The sequence below is a fragment of the Rhinatrema bivittatum genome, chromosome 3, assembly GCF_901001135.1.
Source record: "Rhinatrema bivittatum chromosome 3, aRhiBiv1.1, whole genome shotgun sequence".
NCBI lineage: Eukaryota > Metazoa > Chordata > Amphibia > Gymnophiona > Rhinatrematidae > Rhinatrema > Rhinatrema bivittatum.
Window position 1 is genome coordinate 528,969,018 of NC_042617.1, and position 21,428 is coordinate 528,990,445.

At 42.5% G+C, this 21,428-nt stretch overlaps 1 protein-coding gene across 1 annotated transcript in view; it reads left to right on the forward strand.

The window, feature by feature from the left end:
- Positions 1–21,099, forward strand: part of LOC115088641 (DNA (cytosine-5)-methyltransferase 3A-like) — a 636,171-nt gene extending 615,072 nt beyond the window's left edge. Inside the window, exon 9 of the mRNA XM_029596904.1 lies at positions 20,953–21,099. Within this exon, the coding sequence (XP_029452764.1) occupies positions 20,953–21,099 (147 nt within the window). The remainder of the gene's footprint in view (positions 1–20,952) is intronic.
- The last annotated feature ends 329 nt before the right edge of the window (positions 21,100–21,428 follow it).

Below are 21,428 nucleotides of genomic sequence, written 5' to 3' on the forward strand. Positions count from 1 at the left end.
GGTTGTTTAAGCAAGCTTTTCCAGAACCCAACTGAACCTTAATTCACCAACAACCATAGTCAGACATTCTTTGATCATTGTAAACAATTGCTCTCTTTGATCATTGTAAACAATTGCTCTCTCCGTTAAATTCCTCTAGCCTTTCCTTCTTCTCCCAGTTTTGAACATCTCAGCAGTTACATGTATTGTAACTGCTGAGTTTCTCTTCACTTGTTACAGTTTTAGTTTATTTGCTGTTTACACCCCTTGTTAAATGTAAACCAGCATAATGTGATCATTATTGCGAATGCAGATATAGAAAAACACTAAATAAATAAAATAAAATAAATTATGGCATTGATGCCTGCGATAATGCCATAACGCATGAGATAGAAATGCTATTGTATTGCGTGAATGCAAATTTTTCATAGGGATGAGATTGGGGAGAGTTTAAAATGAAGGGCATTTTCACACTGCGCAATTGCATAATGCATGCTATCGCATAGTTTTAACACCGGAAATAAATACACCTTTTTTCCTTGTGTTAATCTGTGCGAAATGGCCATAGCACAATTTGCGAGAGACTGCAAATTGCATTTTGGCCATTTCTGGGCTTGGAGAGGAGAGTGGAGTGAAGGGGAGAAAGAGAGTGCGAGAGAGAGTGCCTCTGGTGAGACATTCACAGTATCAGCTATTTATTTTACTAAAGGAGGGCCAGCTAATAACTCGAGGTGAGGTGTTGGTGGTGGTTTAGGGTTTAGGGGCCAGTTTGTTACATGCAGAGTGAGACGTACGAACAGCACAGTACACCTAGTGAAGATTTGACAAAATTTGAGTGAGGAAAGTCTCACAAAGATGAGATTTTCTATTATGTTCTCTCGCCCTAGCTTGACAGTACCCTGTTATAGGAGTCCATCAAGCTAGGGCGAGAGAACAGAAATCTCATCTTTGTGAAACTTTCCTCACTCCAAATGACATCAAATCTTCACTGATGTGTACTGTGCTGTTTATATGTCTCACTCTGCATGTCAGACGGGCCCCTATACCACCACCAACACCTCACCTCGAGTTATAGCTGGCCCTCCTATAGTGATATAAATAGTTGACTACTATGAAGGCTTTATAAAGAGTCTGTCAGTCTCTCTCTCTCAGCCTGTCTGGTAATTCTAACATTATCATAAACACGCCCCTTTTTCTTATTGCAGGCATTATCCATGCAGAACTATAGTATTTTGATGAATATAGGGGTAAGTGTCTGGTAGAAAAGGGAATTTGTGTTACTATTATTGAATTTTTTTTTCTTATATGGGGAGTTGTAAGGAGAAGCATCCTAATTCTGCTCCACACCCATTATTAGGGGTGTTTCTGTGGACATGGATTGTCTGTTGCCAAATAGGAGGTATAGGATTTCCATTCGGGTTCTGCCTCATTCTCTATAGTTTGGGGTTCTCACATCCCTTATAATGCAAAAGCATACTCCGATAGATCTCCATTATTTCATGGCATTTTTCATATCTTCATCTCTGTATTATCTTAAAGCCATATATTATTGTCAAAACTCATTGGTTCACATTTAAAATTTATTTGATTATATGGGCATGTTTCTGCAAGATTTCTTGTAAGCTTGGATTTTTATTATGCATTCTTTGGTATGCATTGGCAGGAAACCTCTGGAGAATTTTTCACATTGCATAAAGGTTTACGAATTACGTTTTTGTTTTTACGGTAAGTTCTTATACACAATAGTCCCCAAATCAAATCTGTCTGCAGACTCAAAACTCAAACTATATAAGCATCACATGAACTGATTCAGTCATTTTTCCTAACTCATGTCAGCTACTCAGATTTTCTGAGTTTGTTCTTAAACCTGAACTTTATTATACACGTTTGTGATTATAATTATGCAGATCAGAAATCACCAGGTAATCTTTTAGCCAGGATGACTGCACATAAAACTTACTCCATTTGTCATCTACTTCTGCACATATGAATCACTGAGTCCCCAATTCTTTTCTGAAAGGGAATCAGTATAATTTTGTAGTTTTTCTTGACCCTCAAACGTTTTCACCTTTTGACTTTCATCTTTACTGGACAGAACAAGCTGAACCTTCATATTTCTTACTTGCTCTCATATTGTGAGAATCTTCTTTTTCTGTATTATGACATTATTTAGATTTTCGACAATCATTTTTTTCTTTACTTCCCATAGTACAGGTACCTGTATTTTAAAATTTCTAATAGTTAAGGGTATCTCAAGATATGAGTCACCATTGAACTTGAGTATTTTTTGTTGCAGATGCTAAGGGGAGGCACTTAATATGCTCTTTCAGTCTTAAAAGTTTCTCATAAACTGAATTTCCAATAACTCTGGCAGCAATGTCTCCATAAATTTCACTGGATTGTCATCTTCCATTTCTTCTGGAATCTCCAAAATTCTTAGATTGCTTTTCTCCAACTTCTATTATTTGTATCTTGAACTTCCTTTTCAGTCTGGCAATGATTATGACTTTGTCCTATAGCAGTCACAGAAGTTTTCCCACACGAAAGTCCATTCCTCCTCCACTTCATCCACTCTCTTCCAAAATAAAGAGAATTACACTATTAAGGAAGCCACCTCCAAGTTTTGTTTTTGTTTTTTTTTTGGGTGGGGGTGTTATTTTTTCCTGCTCCTTTGGACTTCCAGCGTATTTGGAACTGGACCTGAGATCTGGCACCATGAGCTTTTTATTCTCCTGCTGAGTCATTACAGAACAATTCTCAACTGAAGGGCTATGCACATAAGCTCCTTCTGGAACTCTACTATCATGGGCCCTAAATCTAGTCACTACGAGTTACTATTGCGTGATGAGTAGGATAGTGTTTCTCAGACTTATGTATGCCAGGGACCAGCTAACTACCATCTTTAAATTGAGGATTGGTTGCAGTGTTAATGAGCAAGGGGGGGATACCAGAAAATTTAAGATTAGGTGGAAGGGAGGAATCCTGGTCTATAATATCATAGGTCAGCCCTGCAGCTGGCCTGTATCGTTTTAAGGAGCTAACTTGCCAGTTTAATAAAATTGTTTTCTAAAAAAAAAAAATATATATATATATACATATATTATAACATTTAAAAAAAACCCCAAGACTCTCGCTCACCTCCTTCTCTCTCCCAGCCAGCCACCAACTGATCATTGAAAAAATATTCCTCTCTCTCTCTTTCCCTCTTCTCCTCCTATCAGTCGCCAACTCCTCAGTTAAAAAAAAAAAAAGAAGTCCTTCTCTCTCTGTTCCTTCCCCACAGTTAGCCAGTAATACCATTACTCTTATATCATGGACTTTATTTTTCAGTTGAGGCCTGATTTCTGGGAAAGGAGCAACTGAAGTTGAATGAGACAGGGTCTGCTCTGCTCTCAGGCCCAGCAATGATCCGCATCACCTCTTGGCTTCTGTACAGGAGGTGTGGCTTGAGAGCAGAGCAGACCTTGACTCAGTCTCATCCCAGCTTGTTAACGTTCAGCTGCAGTAGCTCCCCTCCCAGAGACTGGGCCTCAGGAGTGACTCCAGCTGGAAAAATAAGGTCCACAGTACAGTGTGTGTGTGGGGGGGGGGGGGGGGGGTTGGAAAAAAAACCTTGCTGGCTGTGGTGTAGGGTTCAATGTAGCAGCAGGGAAAGTCTTACTTCCTCCTCATCCTCCTGCAGTCACTGTTGCTTGGTGGACCAGCAGAAATGCTTCCAGGGACTAATGCTGGTCCACAGACTAGTAGGTGAGAAACGGTGGACTAGGATGCCTTCTTTCCAGGGACTGTGAATGCTGCCTCCATAGTAGCCCCTACCCTAGCTGGCCCAGAAGGTGGAAGAGCTGACCCACAAATCAAACCAAGTTCTCTTCACAGCAGTGACAAGCACTACCACTGAGTCCCCAGGACAACATGGGATCTCTGTGGCAGTGATCATATCAGATGATCTTAATGTGGACAAACTAATGGATAAGGCTTCAGCAAATGGCAGAAGGATTATGTTTAGATCTTTAGGATCTACTCTCTGGACTGACACTATACTATTTAAAGATGTGGAGATCTAAACATGTATACCCTTGAGAAACAACAGGATGGGGTTGATAACATAAATACCTTCCAGATTTCCATGCATAGGCAGGCCTCTTTCAATGGAAAAAGGCTCTAGAACAGGGCTTACCAAACCTCTCTTGGCGACCCCAGAGCCAGTCAGGTTTTTTAGGATATCCAAAGTAAATATGCATAAGATAACTTTGCATATCATGAAGATTCAGTGTATGCAAATTTATCTCATGCATATCCATCGTGACTATCCTGAAAACCCAACTTTTGTGGGGTTCCCAGGACAGTTTGGGAAACCCTGCTTTAGAAAGAGGGTTCATGAGATGAGGGTGAAAGGGAGTAGACTCAGGAGCAATCTAAGAAAATATTTCTTTACACAAAGGATAGTGGATGCATGGAACAGCATGACTGTTTTCTCCAGAGGATGCATTTCCTCTAAGTTGGTCTGCAGGTGGTGTTTGACTTTTTGGATGGTTTGAGATGCTAACATGAATCAGAATGAAGCTTGGACAGCATACATTTCCCAGTATCCTTGAAGAAACTGCAAGACTGAATTATCTTGAAGTGTCATTGGCCAGAAATCTTACTAGTCAGAAAACCATTGGTCAGTGAGATAATGCTAGTACTAGGAGTCCTGATTGACTCTAAAGACAGAGAATTAGTGGTGAAGTTACCAGATCTCTAGTCTTGGCTGGGAGTACAGAGAGAGATTCTCTGTATTGAGACCCTGCTCAAACTCTGGTGGACTCTGGCACTTTAAGTCCAACAGAATAAAGATTATACAATAAAATCTTTACGGGTAGAAATCCTATGTATGTTAGGTAAGAGTATAGCGATAAGAGTATACTACCATCCACCTATCCAAAATGATGAGTCGGATGATGAAATGCTAAGAGAAATCAGGGAAGCTAACCAATTTGGCAGTGCAGTAATAATGGGAGATTTCAATTATCCCAACATTGACTGTTTAAATGTAACATAAGGACATGCTAGAGAGAAAATTCCTGGATGGAATAAATAACTGCTTCATGGAGCAATTGGTTCAGGAACTGACAAGAGAGAGAGACTAGAAGATTAGGCGTCCAAATGCCAGATGAAATTTAATGTGGAGAAATGCAAGGTGATGCATATAGGGGAAAAATAACCTTTGATATGGTTATACGATGTTAAGTTCCATATTAGAAGTTACCACCCAGGAAGGAGATCTAGCCATCATTGTGGATAATACATTAAAATCATTGGCTCAGTGTGTTGCGGCATTCAAAGAGGCAAATAGAATGTTAGGAATTATTAGGAAAGGAATGGTGATTAAAAACAGTGAATGTCATAATTAATGCTCTGTATCGCTCCATGCTGAGACTACACCTAGAGTACTGTGTGCAGTTCTGGTCGCTGCATCTCAAAAAAGATATAGATGCACTGGAAAAGGTACAGAGAAGAGCGACCAAAATGATAAAGGGCATGGAAAGGCCCCCCCCTATGAGGAAAGGCTAAAGAGGTTTGGGCTGTTCAGCTTGGAGAAGAGACAGCTGAGGGGAGATATGGTAAAAGTCTATAAAATCATGAGAAAACTAGAGCAGGTAAATATGAATCGGTTATTTACTCTTTCAGATAATAAGACAAGGGGGCACTTCATGAAGTTAGCATGTAACACATTTAAAACAAATTGGAGAATATTCTTTTTCACTCAACGCACAATTAAGCTCTGGAATTTGTTGCCGGAGGATGTGGTTAAAGCAGTTAGTGTAGCTGGGTTTGAAAAGGTTTGGATAAGTTCCTGGAGGTGAAATAAACTGTTATTAATCAAGTTGATTTAGGGAATAGCCATTACTGTTACTGGCATTAGTAGCATGGGATCTATTTAATGCCAGGTACTTGTGACTTGGATTGGCCACTGTTGGAAACAGGATGCTGGGCTTGATGGACCCTCTGTCTGACTCAGTATGGCAATTTCTTATGTTAACTCCCCTAGCACTGATTAAGTAGTAAAGTGTTTCCTGTATTTGATCTGTAGGTGTTTTTCTAGGACCTATGCAACCCTTGAGTTGTATGGGATCCCAGTGTTCCTAAAAACTACCAGGGATAAGTTGTGGGCAGGAATCTTGCCCAGAAGCAAGCAGGACCCAGTTGGCGGGTGGGAAGTTGCCAGTGTAGGAGCACGTGCGCAGATGCAGGTGGAGCCAGGGCAGTGCTTAGCAGGACCCTCTGTGTGGCCTCAGGGTTAAGGGTGGTGCTGAGGTGTTGCGTGACAGAGAAGAACAGATAAGAGCATTTACCCTTTCTTCTGGGAGCCCCTTAACTAGCTATTGTATCTAGCAAAAATGGCAGGAAATCCTTGCCAAAATTTAAATAATTTTCTGATCTATGTCTGCAGTTTGATTTATTTCTTTTATCTCTGCTTGTTCTCCATCTTTGCTTACTGTTCCATCTGTTCCTCATGTTTTTCTGGTGTCCTTCCTTTTTCTGTTTCAGTTCTTTCTTTCTCTTTATCCATCAGAGTGGATATTTTAATATTCTCTCATTTTTTTCTTTCTGTTACTCTTTTTTCTTCTTTCCTCTTCCTTTTTTACACAAGCTCTGCCTTCCCTTCCCAGTTCTCTTCTCAACTTCCATCTCTCTTCCCTTCATTATCCTCAATTCTTCTCCAAAGCTTTTCTCACATTTTTCAGCTCTCACCCACCCTTCAAATCCATTTTCCTCTCTCCTACCGTTCCATTCCTTTTCTTTTCTCCCATCCTCTCCACCTTCTTCCCAAATTCCTCCATCTTTATATCATTCCTATAATACTTCCTTTCCCATCTCTTCACATTTCTTACCCCTTATCTCCACTAGTCATTCATTTTTCTCTTCCCCAGCATCTACTCTCTGCCTCTTATCTCCCCAGCATTTCTCCCTTGCCTCTTTCCCCACTCCCCAGCATTTCATCCCTGCGGTTGTGGGTGCTGATCCTGAGCCACATGTCCTCTTATTTCTCCTTGCCATACTTTCAGTGCTTGGGTTGTAGTGCAGCTTTCAGTTCAACAGTGAAGAGTGGTGGACAGAATAAAAGGCTGGAGAGAGCAGGGCCAGCAGCCAGGTGCTGCAGCTGACAGAACATGCGGAGCTATAGCATTTGCCACAGTTAGAGCATAACTTTCATACAAATGCGTGCAGAGACATACACACGTACATGGCTGCAAGCAGATTTTTATTTATTTATTTATTTAGACAGATCTATGCAAGTATTTAATAACCTGTGCATATGATACACATGCATTTTATAAAATACACCCTGTGCATATGATACACATGCATTTTATAAAATATACGTATTTCTTCCCTGCAGCATCCACGTGTATATATGCTTATGTGCAAATATATGCAATGCATTGAAACCATGTATATCAATGTATTGAACATGCGTACTTTTCCTATCTGTTTTAAAAATATATATGCATATAGGGCCGGATTTTCAAAAGGTTACACGTGCCGGGCCTATTTTTAAAAGGCCCGGGGACGCGAGTAAGTCCCAGGGCTTACAAAAAGGGGCAGGGCCAGAATGGCTGCAGTGCTGGGGATCGCGTGCCGGCTGAGTGTCGGCGTGCGCAACTTACTTCAGCCCCAGGGCTGAAGTTTTGAAATAAAAGAAAACAGAAAAAGGTAGGGTGAGGGGTAGGGAAGTTCCCTCCGAGGCTGCTCCAATTTCAGAGCGGCCTGGGAGGGAATGGGGGAAGGCAGCACAGCTCGACGCAGGCTTGGCGCATGCAAGGTGCATAATTGTGCACCCCCTTGCGTGCGCCGACCACTGATTTTATAACATGCGCGCGCGCCTGCTATAAAATCGGGCGTACGTGGGTGCGCACGCATGTCTTAAAATCTACCCCATATTTTACATGCAAAGGTAAAGAGGACTTACTTGTTTGTGTAAGTCAACCAATGTTAAAACATGCGCATGTAAATGAAATTAACCAGTTTATTAATTAGTCCACCATTTCGCCCTGTCCTCCAGGTCATCAAGACCTTCCTGATCTCCCCCCAGTTCATCCAGACCTCCCACCCAGTGAGTACTACTCAATAAATAATTTAAATATAATTTACGCCTGATAATTAGCAGCTATAAAAATACACAAGAAAATTTGCAAATATATGCGCATAACAGCCACATTGAATATTATGGAAATTGCGGAATATAAGATGAAATAAAATAAGCATTGGACCTGCCCCAGAACACCTCTAGACCACCCCTTTATTATGTATGAAAATATGCATATTTTCAACTTTCATAAAATACAGAATACACAAGTAGAGGCTACTTATGCACATAACATTTTGAAAATTCATCCCTCGATGTGGTACTAAAAAGACACTCCTCCCAGCATATCTGGGCTGTGTTGTCTCCATGACAACTGCTCACATGACTGACATAACCACGAAATGCCTAACACAACCACAATGGGGCACCAGGAAGCCGCATAGGTCCCAGTACAGACTCTTGGGGCACTCCACTAACAACCTTTCTCCATTTTGAAAACTGACCATTTAGTCCTACTTTCTATTTCCTGCCTTTTATCCAGTTACCAAATCACAATAAGACACTACCTCCAATCCCATGACCTCCCATTTTATTAAGGAATCTCTCAGGATTAACTTTTTCAAATGCCTTCTGAAAATCCAAATATACCAGATCAACCAGATGACCCAATTGCTATGGTCTTCTCTCTAGGAATAGCCACAATGATGTAATGCAGGTTTTCAGTATAATGATCCTTAAAAGATGTTGGTCAGAAGGAGAAGGAAATTACAAACAGTTGCAGAGGAGAGGGAGGAGCTTAGTAGTGATTGTTGGGAGCCACACACTTCACTGTGTTGCCTATCAATTTAGGGAAACAGCTGGAGTGGAGAGTTTTATTGCATGTCGAAAGAGTAAATCTTTCACTTCTGGGGTTGCCTTCAAGGGAAGAAACCCCTGGTGTAAGTTCCAAGTGGGAACAGAGAACTTGGCAGTGAATAGAGTTTTTGGATTGGGCTGAGGAGTTGCAGCAAAGGAGAAAGAGATCGGCTAAATCAGGTGATACACCAAGGTGCCACTCAGGTACCACACTGTGGCCTGGAGAAAGGAGAGAGCTTCCCATCTGGTGCCCTGTCTGAGATAAAAGGAAAGAGAAAAAGCATTGGAGAATAAAGTACTACAGAAGGTAGTTGGGAACCCAGCACCAGACCATAGGGAAACTAAATTCCAGACAGAAAGAGGTTTTCCTGGGAGGGTATATAGAAAAGGATTAGAAATTCCCATTTTTCAAAGTTCACTTGGTTTTATGGCAGCAACAAGGACAAATGTACCATGTACGGCATTGTTTAACCTGGAGCAGTTTTCATAGTCAAGACTTTTATTTTTGGAACACCTTTACTATCAGGAGTCTTTTTAACTAGATGACATGTCTCATGCCTTGGGACATGAAGGTTAATCCTTCCCCACCTCCCTCCTCATTTGAAGATCCCCACTGTGATTGTAGAAGAGGCAGATTTCAGTCCGGTATTGAATGGTACCTCCTTTTCTAGAGGTGTAGCCAGGCTTTATTAATGCTCGTTCTTTAAACGGAAAGTTAATTTATTACCAGAATTAATTGGGGACGGAATTTTATATCTTTGATCTATCAGAAACATGATTATAAAGGATGACTTGATTTCCTGTCGATATCAGGGCTGAATTAGCCATGCTGTCTGGGGATGTCTTCTGGCGGCCACTAGGCGGAGCTTTACCTAGCAGTTGCAGAACATTGCTCTGTGTGGCTGCGCATGTCTTCCCACGCAATCTAGCACACTCTCTTCCCCTCAGTCTATCTTTTGCAGGCAGGCACTCCCTGCTATTCTTCTGTGGTTTTGGGGAAAAACGTCGGTAGAGTAATAGTCTGGTTGAGGTGGAATGCTGAAACCAGCTTGGGCAAAAAGGGAAGGGTGGATGTGAAGGGTCACCTTATCTTGGTACAAATGCAGATAAGGGGGATAATGCACTAACACCTACAGTTTACTAACTCTCCTGGCACTGCAAAAGATATGCGCGCAACCCCTGAAAACCTACCCCTGCCTCCCCCTGCGCATGCCGAGCCTATCTTGCATAGGCTCGGCGGCATGCACAAGCCCCGGGACACGCGTAAGTCAGGGCTTGAAAAAATGGGCGTTCCGGGGTGGGGTTGTGGGCGAGGTGCTGGCCTGGGGGCGGGACTGAGGCCTCCGGAACAGCCACCAGGCCGGGGGATAGAGAGCTGGCGTGCGCAAGTTATACCTGCCCGGAGGCAGGTGTAACTTCTTCAATAAAGGTCGGGGGGAGTTTAGTTAGGGGGGTCAGGTTAGATAGGGGAGGGGAGGGGAAGGTGCGGGGGGGGGGGGGGGGATGGAACGGAAGGAAAGTTCCCTCCGATTTCGGAGCAGCCTTGGAGGGAACGGAGGCAGGCTGCTCGGCTCGGCACGCGCAGGTTGCACAATTGTGCACCCCCCTGCGCGCGTCGAACCTGGATTTTATAACATGCGGGCGTAGATTTGATCGCGCCGGGTTGCGCGAACAAATCTACACCCGCGCGCATGTTATAAAATCTGGCCTTAATGAATATGGCCCAAAGTTAGCCAGATAAATAGCTCCACCCTGGAATGCCCCTGACCCATCCCTCACTTATCCAGCTGTTTAGTCTGATAAACAGCCGGCTAAGTGGCAGCTGCTGAGCGTGGTCAAATATTCACAGTACTACTTAGCCGGTTAAGTTCTAACATACAGGTCGATACTCTAAGGCCGCGGTAGAAAGAGTGCGGCAGTGCCTGGCGCACCCTCGTTCCCCGCACACACAGTTCTCTTCACCTACCGCTCGATACTCTTCTAATTGCATGCAAATGCATGCCGCGTCTGCGAAGTGTTAGGGAAGCGTTAGACCTGCGCAACCCATTTTACGGTATAGAGCGCCTATACAGTAACCTGAGTGCTCGGGCCTAACGCTTCACGGCCACGCTGGTATCTGTCATTTCAAATGTCATTTGAAATGACAGATACCAGGAAGTCGGGATTGCCGTCCCCTCTCCCCTCCTCCCGAAGCAAAAAAAAAGTTGCGAGCGAGAGAGAGAGGGGAGAGGACGGCAATCCTACGCTCGGCGACTTACTTTTGCAGCCCCCCTCCTCCAGACATCGTGGCTTCCCCCGTGCCAGTTCCCCTTCCCCTCCTCCCGAAGCAGGGCGCGAAAAGCGCGAAGCGACTTACTTTTTGCAGCCCCCTCCGGACATCGGACGACCTCTCTTGCCTCCAGCTGCTCGCGAAGAAGGACGCCTGCACGGCCTCTGAAGACGTGACGTCACGACGTTTGGCGTCACGGCATGTGACGTCACGTCTTCAGCGGCCGTACAGGCGTCCATCTTCGCGAGCAGCAGGAGAGGTCGTCCGATGTCCGGAAGGGGCTGCAAAAGGTGAGTCGCTTCGTCGCTTTACACTGCCAGTCCCTTCTTCCCTCCTCCCGAAGCAGGGCGTGAAAAGCAGCCTTGCTCCGGGAGGAGGGAAGAAGGAACTGGCAGTGTAAAGCGGCGAAGCGACTTACTTTTTGCAGCCCCCTCCGGACATCGGACGACCTCTCCTGCCTCCAGCTGCTCGCGAAGAAGGACGCCTGCACGGCCTCTGAAGACGTGATGTCACGACGTTTGGCGTCATGGCATGTGACGTCACGTCTTCAGCGTGACGCCAAATAAGTTGATCTCCAGCCTTTTTTTTTTTTTTTTTAAATCAGAAAAAGACCACTGAACCCTAGTCATAATGAAAATAACTTTGGCTCCTGAATGGGCAACCGATTAGACTGGGATAAACAGAAACAATGCCCGTGCGAGCGCCGAAATCGCACGGGCATTCATTCACTGCCGGCGGGGGCCGTGCATTCATCCAGGCAGAGGGAGCCGGCCGCTTTCGCCGCCGGCTCCCTCTGCCTGGATGAATGCACGGCCGCCTTGAGCGCTGAAATCGCATGGGCATTCATTCACTGCCGGCGGGGGCCGTGCATTCATCCAGGCAGAGGGAGCCGGCCGCTTTCGCCGCCGGCTCCCTCTGCCTGGATGAATGCACGGCCGCCTTGAGCGCCGAAATCGCACGGGCATTCATTCACTGCCGGCGGGGGCCGTGCATTCATCCAGGCAGAGGGAGCCGGAGGCCGCTTTCGCCGCCGGCTCCCTCTGCCTGGATGAATGCACGCCCACCCGGCCGCCTTGAGCGCCGAAATCGGGAGGAGAGGAGAAGGGAGAAGGGACTATCGTAGCAGGCCCGAGCCTTGCTACTTTTTCGTTTTTTTTTTTGCCTCGGGAGGAGGAGACAGACTGGGGCTGCACCGGAGACCGGACGGGGCCAGGGCAGGTGAGCGGGGGCTGGGGGAAAGTTTGCCGAGCATCGGGGAACATAACTGTCCACTTCCTGGTACCTGTCATTTCAAATGTCATTTGAAATGACAGATACCAGCGCGGCCGTGAAGCGTTAGGCCCGCGAACCCAGGATACTGTATAGGCGCTCTATACAGTAAAATAGGTTGCGCGGGCCTAACGCTTGCCTAAGGCTTCGCAGCCGCGGCATGCATTTGCATGCAATTAGAAGAGAGTATCGAGCGCTAGGTGAAGAGAACTGTGCGTGCGGGGAACGAGGGTGCGCCTGGCAATGCCGCACTCTTTCTACCGCGGCCTTAGAGTATCGACCTGTAAGTTAGCAGGTTAAACGCGGGGTAAAATGGCAGCGATAGTCGGGGCGCGCGTTACAGTATCGGAGGGGAATAGCTAATTCCTTCATTATACAGCTAATTCGTTCATTTACATATATACATGCTGCGTGGGGAAAGGGTTATGCGTCTGTTTTAAGAAGCGCTAAGGACGCGTGAAACTGGAGACTGTATCGCTGGATCGCCTTACGCGTCCGAATTGTGCGCTCCCAGCACGTTACAGACGGGAAATCTTCAACCGCACGTTACAGTATCGACCTGCTAGCTGGCTAACTGGCACTGAATGTCAGCCTCATTGATTTTAGGTGATATAAACATTCATGCAGAGTGTCCAGTCATGCCCAGCACAAGATTTTCTGGATTTTATGTAATTCAGTTTCAAACAATACATTAACCAGCTCATACATCAAGCTGCATCTGGATTATAGTTCAGAGAGGGAGGAGGCCTTATTAGAGACTAATTGTTTGTTTGCAAAGGATCTTGATTTAGATGTAAATAGACAAACTTAATTTCTCTTAATCTCTAGGTAGGAAACCGTCTGTTAGGATGACATCTCTGATTTTGAGATTGCATGGAGAGATGTTGGAGTTTAATGATCAAGTTTGTATTGTGGGAGTTTTAATTGACATTAATTTGTCTGTTAAATCTCAGAGAATACATTGTGAGATTCTTTTTCTTCCAGGTGCATCATTTATCAGTTTCAACCTTTTCTTGAGCAAAAACATTTAGCTTCTTTAGTTCATGCCACAGTAACTAGCAGACTGGACTATTGTAATTCCTTGCTGATAGGCCTGCCACAATATGTATATTACAAAAAATTCTAAATTTGGCAGCTTGTCTATTGCTATATCTTCATCCCTGGAAACCTTGCTTTTCAATCATTGCATTAGCTGTGCATTCTGACTTGAATAAAGTTTACGATTTTGTCTCTAAACTTTAACATGCTCGGTAGAAAATGTCCATTGTATTTCAACAAACTTTTACAGTGGTACATCCTTTGAAGTGTTTAAGATCTTCTGACAGGAGCTTCAGGTCCCAATTTCAAAGAAGATTAGATTGATGGGAAAGAACTGGAAGATATTTTCTTCTGTCACACCAAGACTATGGAATGCTTGGAAGATTGAGAATTATATTTCCTTTAGGAAACAAAGACGTTTTAGTGCAGGACAGTAATTCCTGGACTTAATTTCAACTTTTTCCTTGTGATGGCTGGAGTTTTCATGCAGTTGCTTTTCATTGGCTATAAATGCCATTATAGCTGATTTTATTGCTTTATGTATGGTTGGTTAATATATTACTTCTTGGATTTTACGGACCTTACAATTGTTTAGTGTTTGTAATATGTTCTATTATGTTGGTGTTTTTAGTAATACTGTTTTGTTTTATTTATAGTTTTTAAAACTTTTATATTGACTGTTTTGTACCCACTTTTGGCTAAAGCAGCAAATAGAATAAATATCCAGTACATGCAACTGTCTTTTTATTAAACAGCATAGGGGTATGTGTAGACTTTCAGGACATACTACAACTTTAGACTGCAGCAGTAATGCATTGCATCATCAAACAGTTCCTGAAAAAAATGGATAGCATATTTCACAGCAACATGTGGGTGCTTATTGAATTATTCTTTCAGTACACTTAAATATTCCTGTGTGTTCATGGGGTTTGATCAAGGTGTATCTAGATGTAATTCAAATAGTATCTGAATGTTAGTGTGCAGATTGTTGCACTTAAAGTGTATAGGATGTGAGTAGTAATATGTCTAAATAAGTGTGTGTGGGTTTCCAGGTACAGTATACTATAGGTACTTTCTTGTATGGGGCCAATATGTAACTAGGTGTTATTTATGACAATGCATCTGGGTTTGACTGTAGTGAAATATCATGTTTATGAAGATCTGTTTATGGTACAGTTAGAATTGTGCAGTGGGTCTTGCAATAAGATTCCTAATAGAAATTTACTTTTCACAGACAACTTTGACACTGGCATGACAGAAAGGGGAGGTTAGAAAGAGTGTTGGCCATTATAATGACAAGGAAAATGGAGCAACAGAGAGAGAGAAAGAGAGTTGCAAACATACCTGGAGAAAATGTAAAATTAATTGTCACTCTTAGCAGAGTAGAGTATTTAAGCTTGAGAGTGGTGTGAGCTGAAGACCCTGGAAGATGTGTATAAAGTCCTAACTCTAGGCTGCAAATTATCCAACATAATGAGTGGAACCGCAGAATTCTGTCATGCTTCCTAATCCAGAAATGCCAGGATACTGAGTCAGCAAATGAAAATCAAGTCCTTGATTTACTGCTGCAGCTTGAACCCTAATTCTCCCCTGTTTTGACTCAGTTTCAGTTCCATTATTTCTGTTTGTGTATTCTCTGTATCCACCCAAGCCCTGCTATCTTATACACAATAAAAACAATTTTAAAAACCATTTCCACAGCTAAAACAATGCTTTACCCACAGAAATGACCTTTTAGAAAATTGCATTCTCCATTGACAAGCAGGCATGAATTAATCATTACGCATGGGAGACATCATCTAACAGGGCTGATACATCCCAGCTCTCAAAGCTCAGGAAAGATTTTACTAAGCATGCGTGGGAGTTCCTGTATGCACACGCTGCTTTGTGAGCCCCTCAAACTTTCTTCGTCCAAACTACCATACAGATGTGTCCCAGTGTCCGTCTCAATTTTTTTTCAATTTTTGGCCTTGTGCCTTGTAGCTGCTTCTGTTTTTTGCTGCAGCATCAGCAAAAAACAAACAGAACTTTTCAGCTCTAATTTTAACAAAATAAAGACAAAATTAAAGACGAATCTGCCATCACTCTACAGCTGTGGTCGAATGTCCCCTAGAGCACAGCAACACTGCATCCAGAAGATGGAAGCTCTATGGAGGGCACCAGTTGGTAAGAGCCCCAAGAATCCTGTGCAAGGCCAAAAAGTGGAGTCATTCCTTGTCTAACAATGAGGTGGTTTGGCTCTTGATGCAGGAAGTAGAGGCAGGATCTCCCAGTCTCAATCCTACAAACATTAGAAGACTCCACCACCCAGCCCTCATGATGCTGGTTCCTGGATCTACTTCAGGCCAGAGGTTGAGCATGATGCAGAAGCCTATGGCACCAGACAAGCCTCAAGAAGACAGTCCAATGGCACATGTGGCTGTGAGCGAGTGGCCTCCGAAAGGACATGCATGATAGACTTGCGAATGTGCTCTATAGAGAGGACCATTTTATTCAGTGGCAAAGTTAAGGAGATGGTGACTCTGATTAAAGAACATAAGCTGTGGCAGGGGACCAACTGGCCCGTACCCAGTGCCAGTATTTTCCATACAAGCATCCATTCTTTCAGAGATGCCCCTTCTCTTTTCTGCATCATCAAGCTTCTCCCACTCTTCAGCAACTGTATGCTTGAGGTCAAAGGGAAAGGCATCAGCCAAAGGCTCAGCAACAGGCACAGAATAAGCTAAGGACCAGTTTTAAGAATATTTTGAGGCCTGCCTCCCCAACTTCTCTGGGGTGGGGAGAAACTCTTCCATAAAAATGGCTCCATAGGTCTTGAAAATGGTGGAATATGGTTACCATTTATGATTTCCTGACCATCCTCCATACCAATAAACAGTCTTCAGGTCCAACCCTTTTTAGTCCACTTAACTGCAACTGGAGCTGTTCTTTCAGCAGAAGGAGGTTGATTCCTCCTCAGGAATGTGGCAAGGGATTCTACATAGAAACATGACAAAAGAAAAAGACCATTCAGTCTATCTAGTCTGCCTATCCACACCAACTATTTAGCTTTATAATCTATACCACTCCCTCAGACATTCTGTATGTTTACCGCATGCTTTTCTTGAAATCAGATGCTGTCCCTTGTCTTTACCACCTCCACGGAGAGGCTGTTCCTTGCATCCACTACCATCTGTAAAGAAATATGTCCTTAGATTACTCCTGAGTCTACCTCCTTTCACTCTTATTCCATGATCCCTCATTTTAGTGCCTCCTTTCTGGTGAAAGAGGTCCACTTCCGGTGCATGAAAACATTGGAGGTATTTAAATGTGTCTGTCATTTGTCCCTTATTTCACCTTTCTTCTAGGGTTTAGATCTGTCTGTCCCCATATGCTTTAGATGAAAACCACAGCCCATTTTAGAAGCCATCCTCTGGACTGACTCCAACTAGTTTATATCCTTTTGAAGTTGATGTCTCCAGAAGTGTACAAAATATTCCAAATGAGGTCATACTAATGTTTTATACAAGGGCAATATTGCCTCTGGTGAGGCAGACAACACTGCTTTGTGAGGAGGATCTGTGATGCCCTAGATTTATGGAACTCCTCAATATAGTGCACCAAGAAGTGTGAGAGCAAGGACATCCATCCACAAGCATAACAATTTTGATGATCATGCTCAGGGCCCAAGCAGATATAGCAGAGTTCCTAGCCGTCTGTAATAGACATTACCTTACCACAAATGCACCTTTTGAAACCGTTCACGGTTGGCTCTTTCTTCTGTGACATTTCAAGAAAGCAAGACCTCTTAAAGAGGGAGAAAAAACTGACAATATCTTCTTTTTTTTTTTTTTTTAAGCTAGAACTGAAAAGTGCTTTTGTGGGGCTGCCAAGGCAGTGAGGCAACAGAAAATAAAGAAGAATTTTTATATAATTTAGAGAAAAATTTGAAATCCATGCTTGTGTTTGGACAAAAAATAACTGAGGGAGGCTCATGAGGCAACGTCCATGCAGGAATACCTGCATGTGATCAGTAGAGCTCACAGCTTTGCTAACATGGAGACATGAATCCATTCAGTGCCACCACTGGATGATGTTATCTCATATATAGTCGCTAATTCAGCCTCCTTATCAATGAAAAATATGTTATAGAATTGAAAATAGGTTTATATATCTATCTATCTATATATATATACAGAGAGAGAGAGAGAAGACAAAAATAATTCCTGTGGAATAGAGGGAAAGAGCACTAATATGAATAATGTAATGTCAAATAAAACCAAATCTTTTTTAACTTAAATGAGCACCTATACACTTAAACTACTAATGTGTCACAAATATGTGCATACACCCTTGCATATATAAATATATTAAACATAGGTAGATACCAATCCCTGCCTATACAAATTTCATTTGATGAATAACATCACACTATTGAAATGTGAAAAAATGTTTACATGTTAAGAGAACATCAGTTCTCCACAAGTGATTTATCTCATACAGCACAATCCATCTTAGGTTTACAAAAATTATGAAATTGTTCATTCTTTATTTTTGTAAACCTATCTATATATGCTCATTTATTTTATCTGTTTCAAATTATAAGTTAATAAAGATTTGGTTTTATTTGACATTACATGATTCATATTAGTGCACTTTCCCTCTACTTTGCAGGAATTGTTTTTTTCTTTTATTTGAGCTCTTTACATAATTCACATATTGCCTGATGTTTTTGTAGTCTATGAAACCAACTACTGTAGGAAGCAGTTGTGCCCTGCAGTTAGGTCCTCCACAGTCTAAATCTATGAGCACTAATAGTGTTCTAGTTGTTTACTATTTAGTGAGGAAAGCAGTTTCAAAATCCAAGGAAAATACCTTTCTTTTCACTTTTACACATATTTTAATAAGAGAGAAAAAAAATTTACTCTTAAAAACATTCCAAGTAACCGCTGGTGGATTTGAGTCCTTTTGCTTACATTTCAGTAGTTTTTGTGAAGCCCAAGATTAAAAGGCAGCTAATGCCTCTGAAGTTGGATGTAGAGCAGAAGAGTGAAATTCTCTTATTTGTTCAAGGCAGCAGCTGTATCACGAAATCTGAATATGCTCTCATAGCTTGGCTTGCTGTTACCAATACCTTTCAAGCATCCATAGCCCAGCTGCTTCCTTGAATTTTACAAGGTCAAACTTAAATGCATGTATATCTGGACTGTAGTCACCTATGTAGAAGGAAGCATAGTATCATGTTTGAAAAAAAAAAACCAAAAATTAACCATCTTTTCATGCGCTTCAAACCACAATGGAGAAAGCAGCACATAGTTTAATTCAGGAATTTGTATTCTGCCATTCTTAACCATAATGGATAATTCAAGGCAGATAAACATAATCATAAAATAGCATATTCAAGACCCATAATAGAACAACAAATAACAATCATACAATCATGTAGGATAGAAATTCAATGCAAATTCTTATTCCACAGAAGAGCAATAGACAAATTAATGATCACAAGCTTAAAACATATTTGGACCCAAGTGATTTTCACACAGTACTCCAGTCATTGGTTATATCAGGTCTGGCTTCTACTTTGGAGCTCTTAAAATAATCCAGAATTCTGCTGCTTGGATACTTACTGTATCCACACTTTCAGGCCGATGCAATAATCAGTGCACTAAGAATATGCGCTGGATTTCAGCGCATATTTTTAACGTCCAGATTCATTTATTTTTTAAAACCCCAATGCAGTAAACTAATGAAATGCAAATGTATTTAGAGTTTAAAAAAGCACAATGAGAATAAAATGGGAAACAGAGACAGTGCACATTTTAACTTGGGGAGGGGAGGCATCCCTCATGGCCATAAGTGAAGGCATCCGCCAGAACTGAGCCGAATAAATACTGACTTATCCGGCAATATGGCAGCAGGTAGCCAGATAGCTGGATAAGTCAGTATTTATCTGGCTGTCTAATGCGCATTATTGCTACTTAGCCAAATAAGTATTTATCTGGCTAAGTAGCAGTGAACCACGCCAGAAAGCCAAATAAGTCAGTACTTATTTGTGGACATTGATAAACTTTTTAAAGGCATTTTCCCCTTTTTTTAGGGGTTTTAAGTACTAGTGCAGTTCTGCTGGAAACATAACTCCAGCTCTGACCTGGAGTTATTTCCGATGCTAAAAAAGGTGCAATGGCGTACTGCTTAGTGCCTTCATTTGCATGGGATTTCCATGTGAGGGTACTAAGCAGTACTCCGTTTAGTAAAGTGTATTTTCTATGCACAAAACTCCTTGCTGCATTGGCAGCAAGTTTTACACACAGAAAATGCATGTTGAAGTGCAGAAAGGTGATAAGTACTGACTTCGGTTATCTGGCACCAGGTTCAGATCAACATGCTTTTCTGCATAGGCCTGTTTATGAGCACATATTCCCTATCTTGTTCATAAGTTTTTAACTCTTAGACATAAAGCTCTAAGGATACTCTACAGTGTTAGTTCCCATTTAAAAATATACTGACTTGAAAGAAATTTAAGATGTTCAGGTCAGTGTTTGCTTGATGTACCTACAATCCATATAGCTCGCTTGGCAGAATCACATGACAGGTTGTTTGTGATAGCAGGACCAATGTTAGGGACTGCTGGAGCCTTTTTGGAGAGAAGCTTGTTTAAGACCTTTTAAAAGGAACTTAAAAATATTTTTATTTAACAAGGCTTTTTTTTTTTTTTTGTCACAATTTTTATTATTGACCGTCCAGGTTTCACAACAGTAGCAATAACAAATACCCTCAGCACAGCTGGGTCCATGAATTAGTCTTCCAAAGTAAAACAGCAAATAAGTGCAAGACATAATATAGTCGACCCTCTGGAGGGCAGCGCAAAAGGAAACAGTAAGCACTATCGCCATCGTGGAACCCCGGCATTCCCACACCACATGCATACACCCCCAGGCAGCCGCTGTCCCCTTTAGCCCCCCTAACACCCCCCTCCCCTAATCTAACCCCAGAGACTCGACATTAGTTAACCCAAATAAAGGCAAGTCCAGAGAAAAGCACATCTAAGCCGGTTGCCAGTCCAGGGTATAGCCAACAGTGGACAAGGTATTTTGCAGATCTGAGGGTAACTGAGCAAAGAAATTGTTACAGCAGGCGCAGTAATCTTTGTCTAGTTTTCTATGGCCAGCAACATAGCCCATCCTCAATTTGTAGTAGCAGAATATGAATGAATGCAGAACCTGCTGAGGTGAAATACCATGTATTCCAGGAGGTTTTAGCTTAATGTCATCCACAAGCATGTTTGTATTCATGTCATTATGTTATAATTATGAATGATCTATTGTGAGCTGCTTAGAATTATGGATAATGTGGCATATAAATAAATAAAATAAAAATATCATACCATATAATCTGTTACAGACCTGGAAAAATTACAAATACATAACATGCGCCTACCAGTTAAAAATAGTTACATAGCATTGATCCCTTTTATCTGTTCTCTTGGCAGGCTGAGAAGAAGCAGAAGCTTGTTGCAGTGATGAATGCAGTAGAAGAAACCACAGCAGGGGATCCTCAGAAAGGAGGAGGAAACGAGCCCCCCTGCCTCACAGCAACCCACAGACCCAGCATCGCCCACTGTAGCTACCACCCCTGAGCCAGTGGTGGCTGACACTGTGGATAAAAATTGCCTCCAAATCAGTGGATGATGAAGCAGAGTATGAGGTGAGGATTGCAGGGCATGATGACACCACTTCTTTCTTTGTTTTCCACACTGTTGCAGTAAATGAATTGAGGAGTTTGAGATGTAGAAGCTTGACTAGCACTGCAGAAGGGATGAGATTCTTGTGATAGGATGGTACTAGAAAACCAGTCAGATGGCCAAGGTCCTCCTTTCACAATGTGAATCTGGATGACTGCCCTGGGCCCCGTGCTTTGGGTGGCTCCACACTTTGGCCCTCTCCCCTTCCTAAGGGCAGGAGGAAA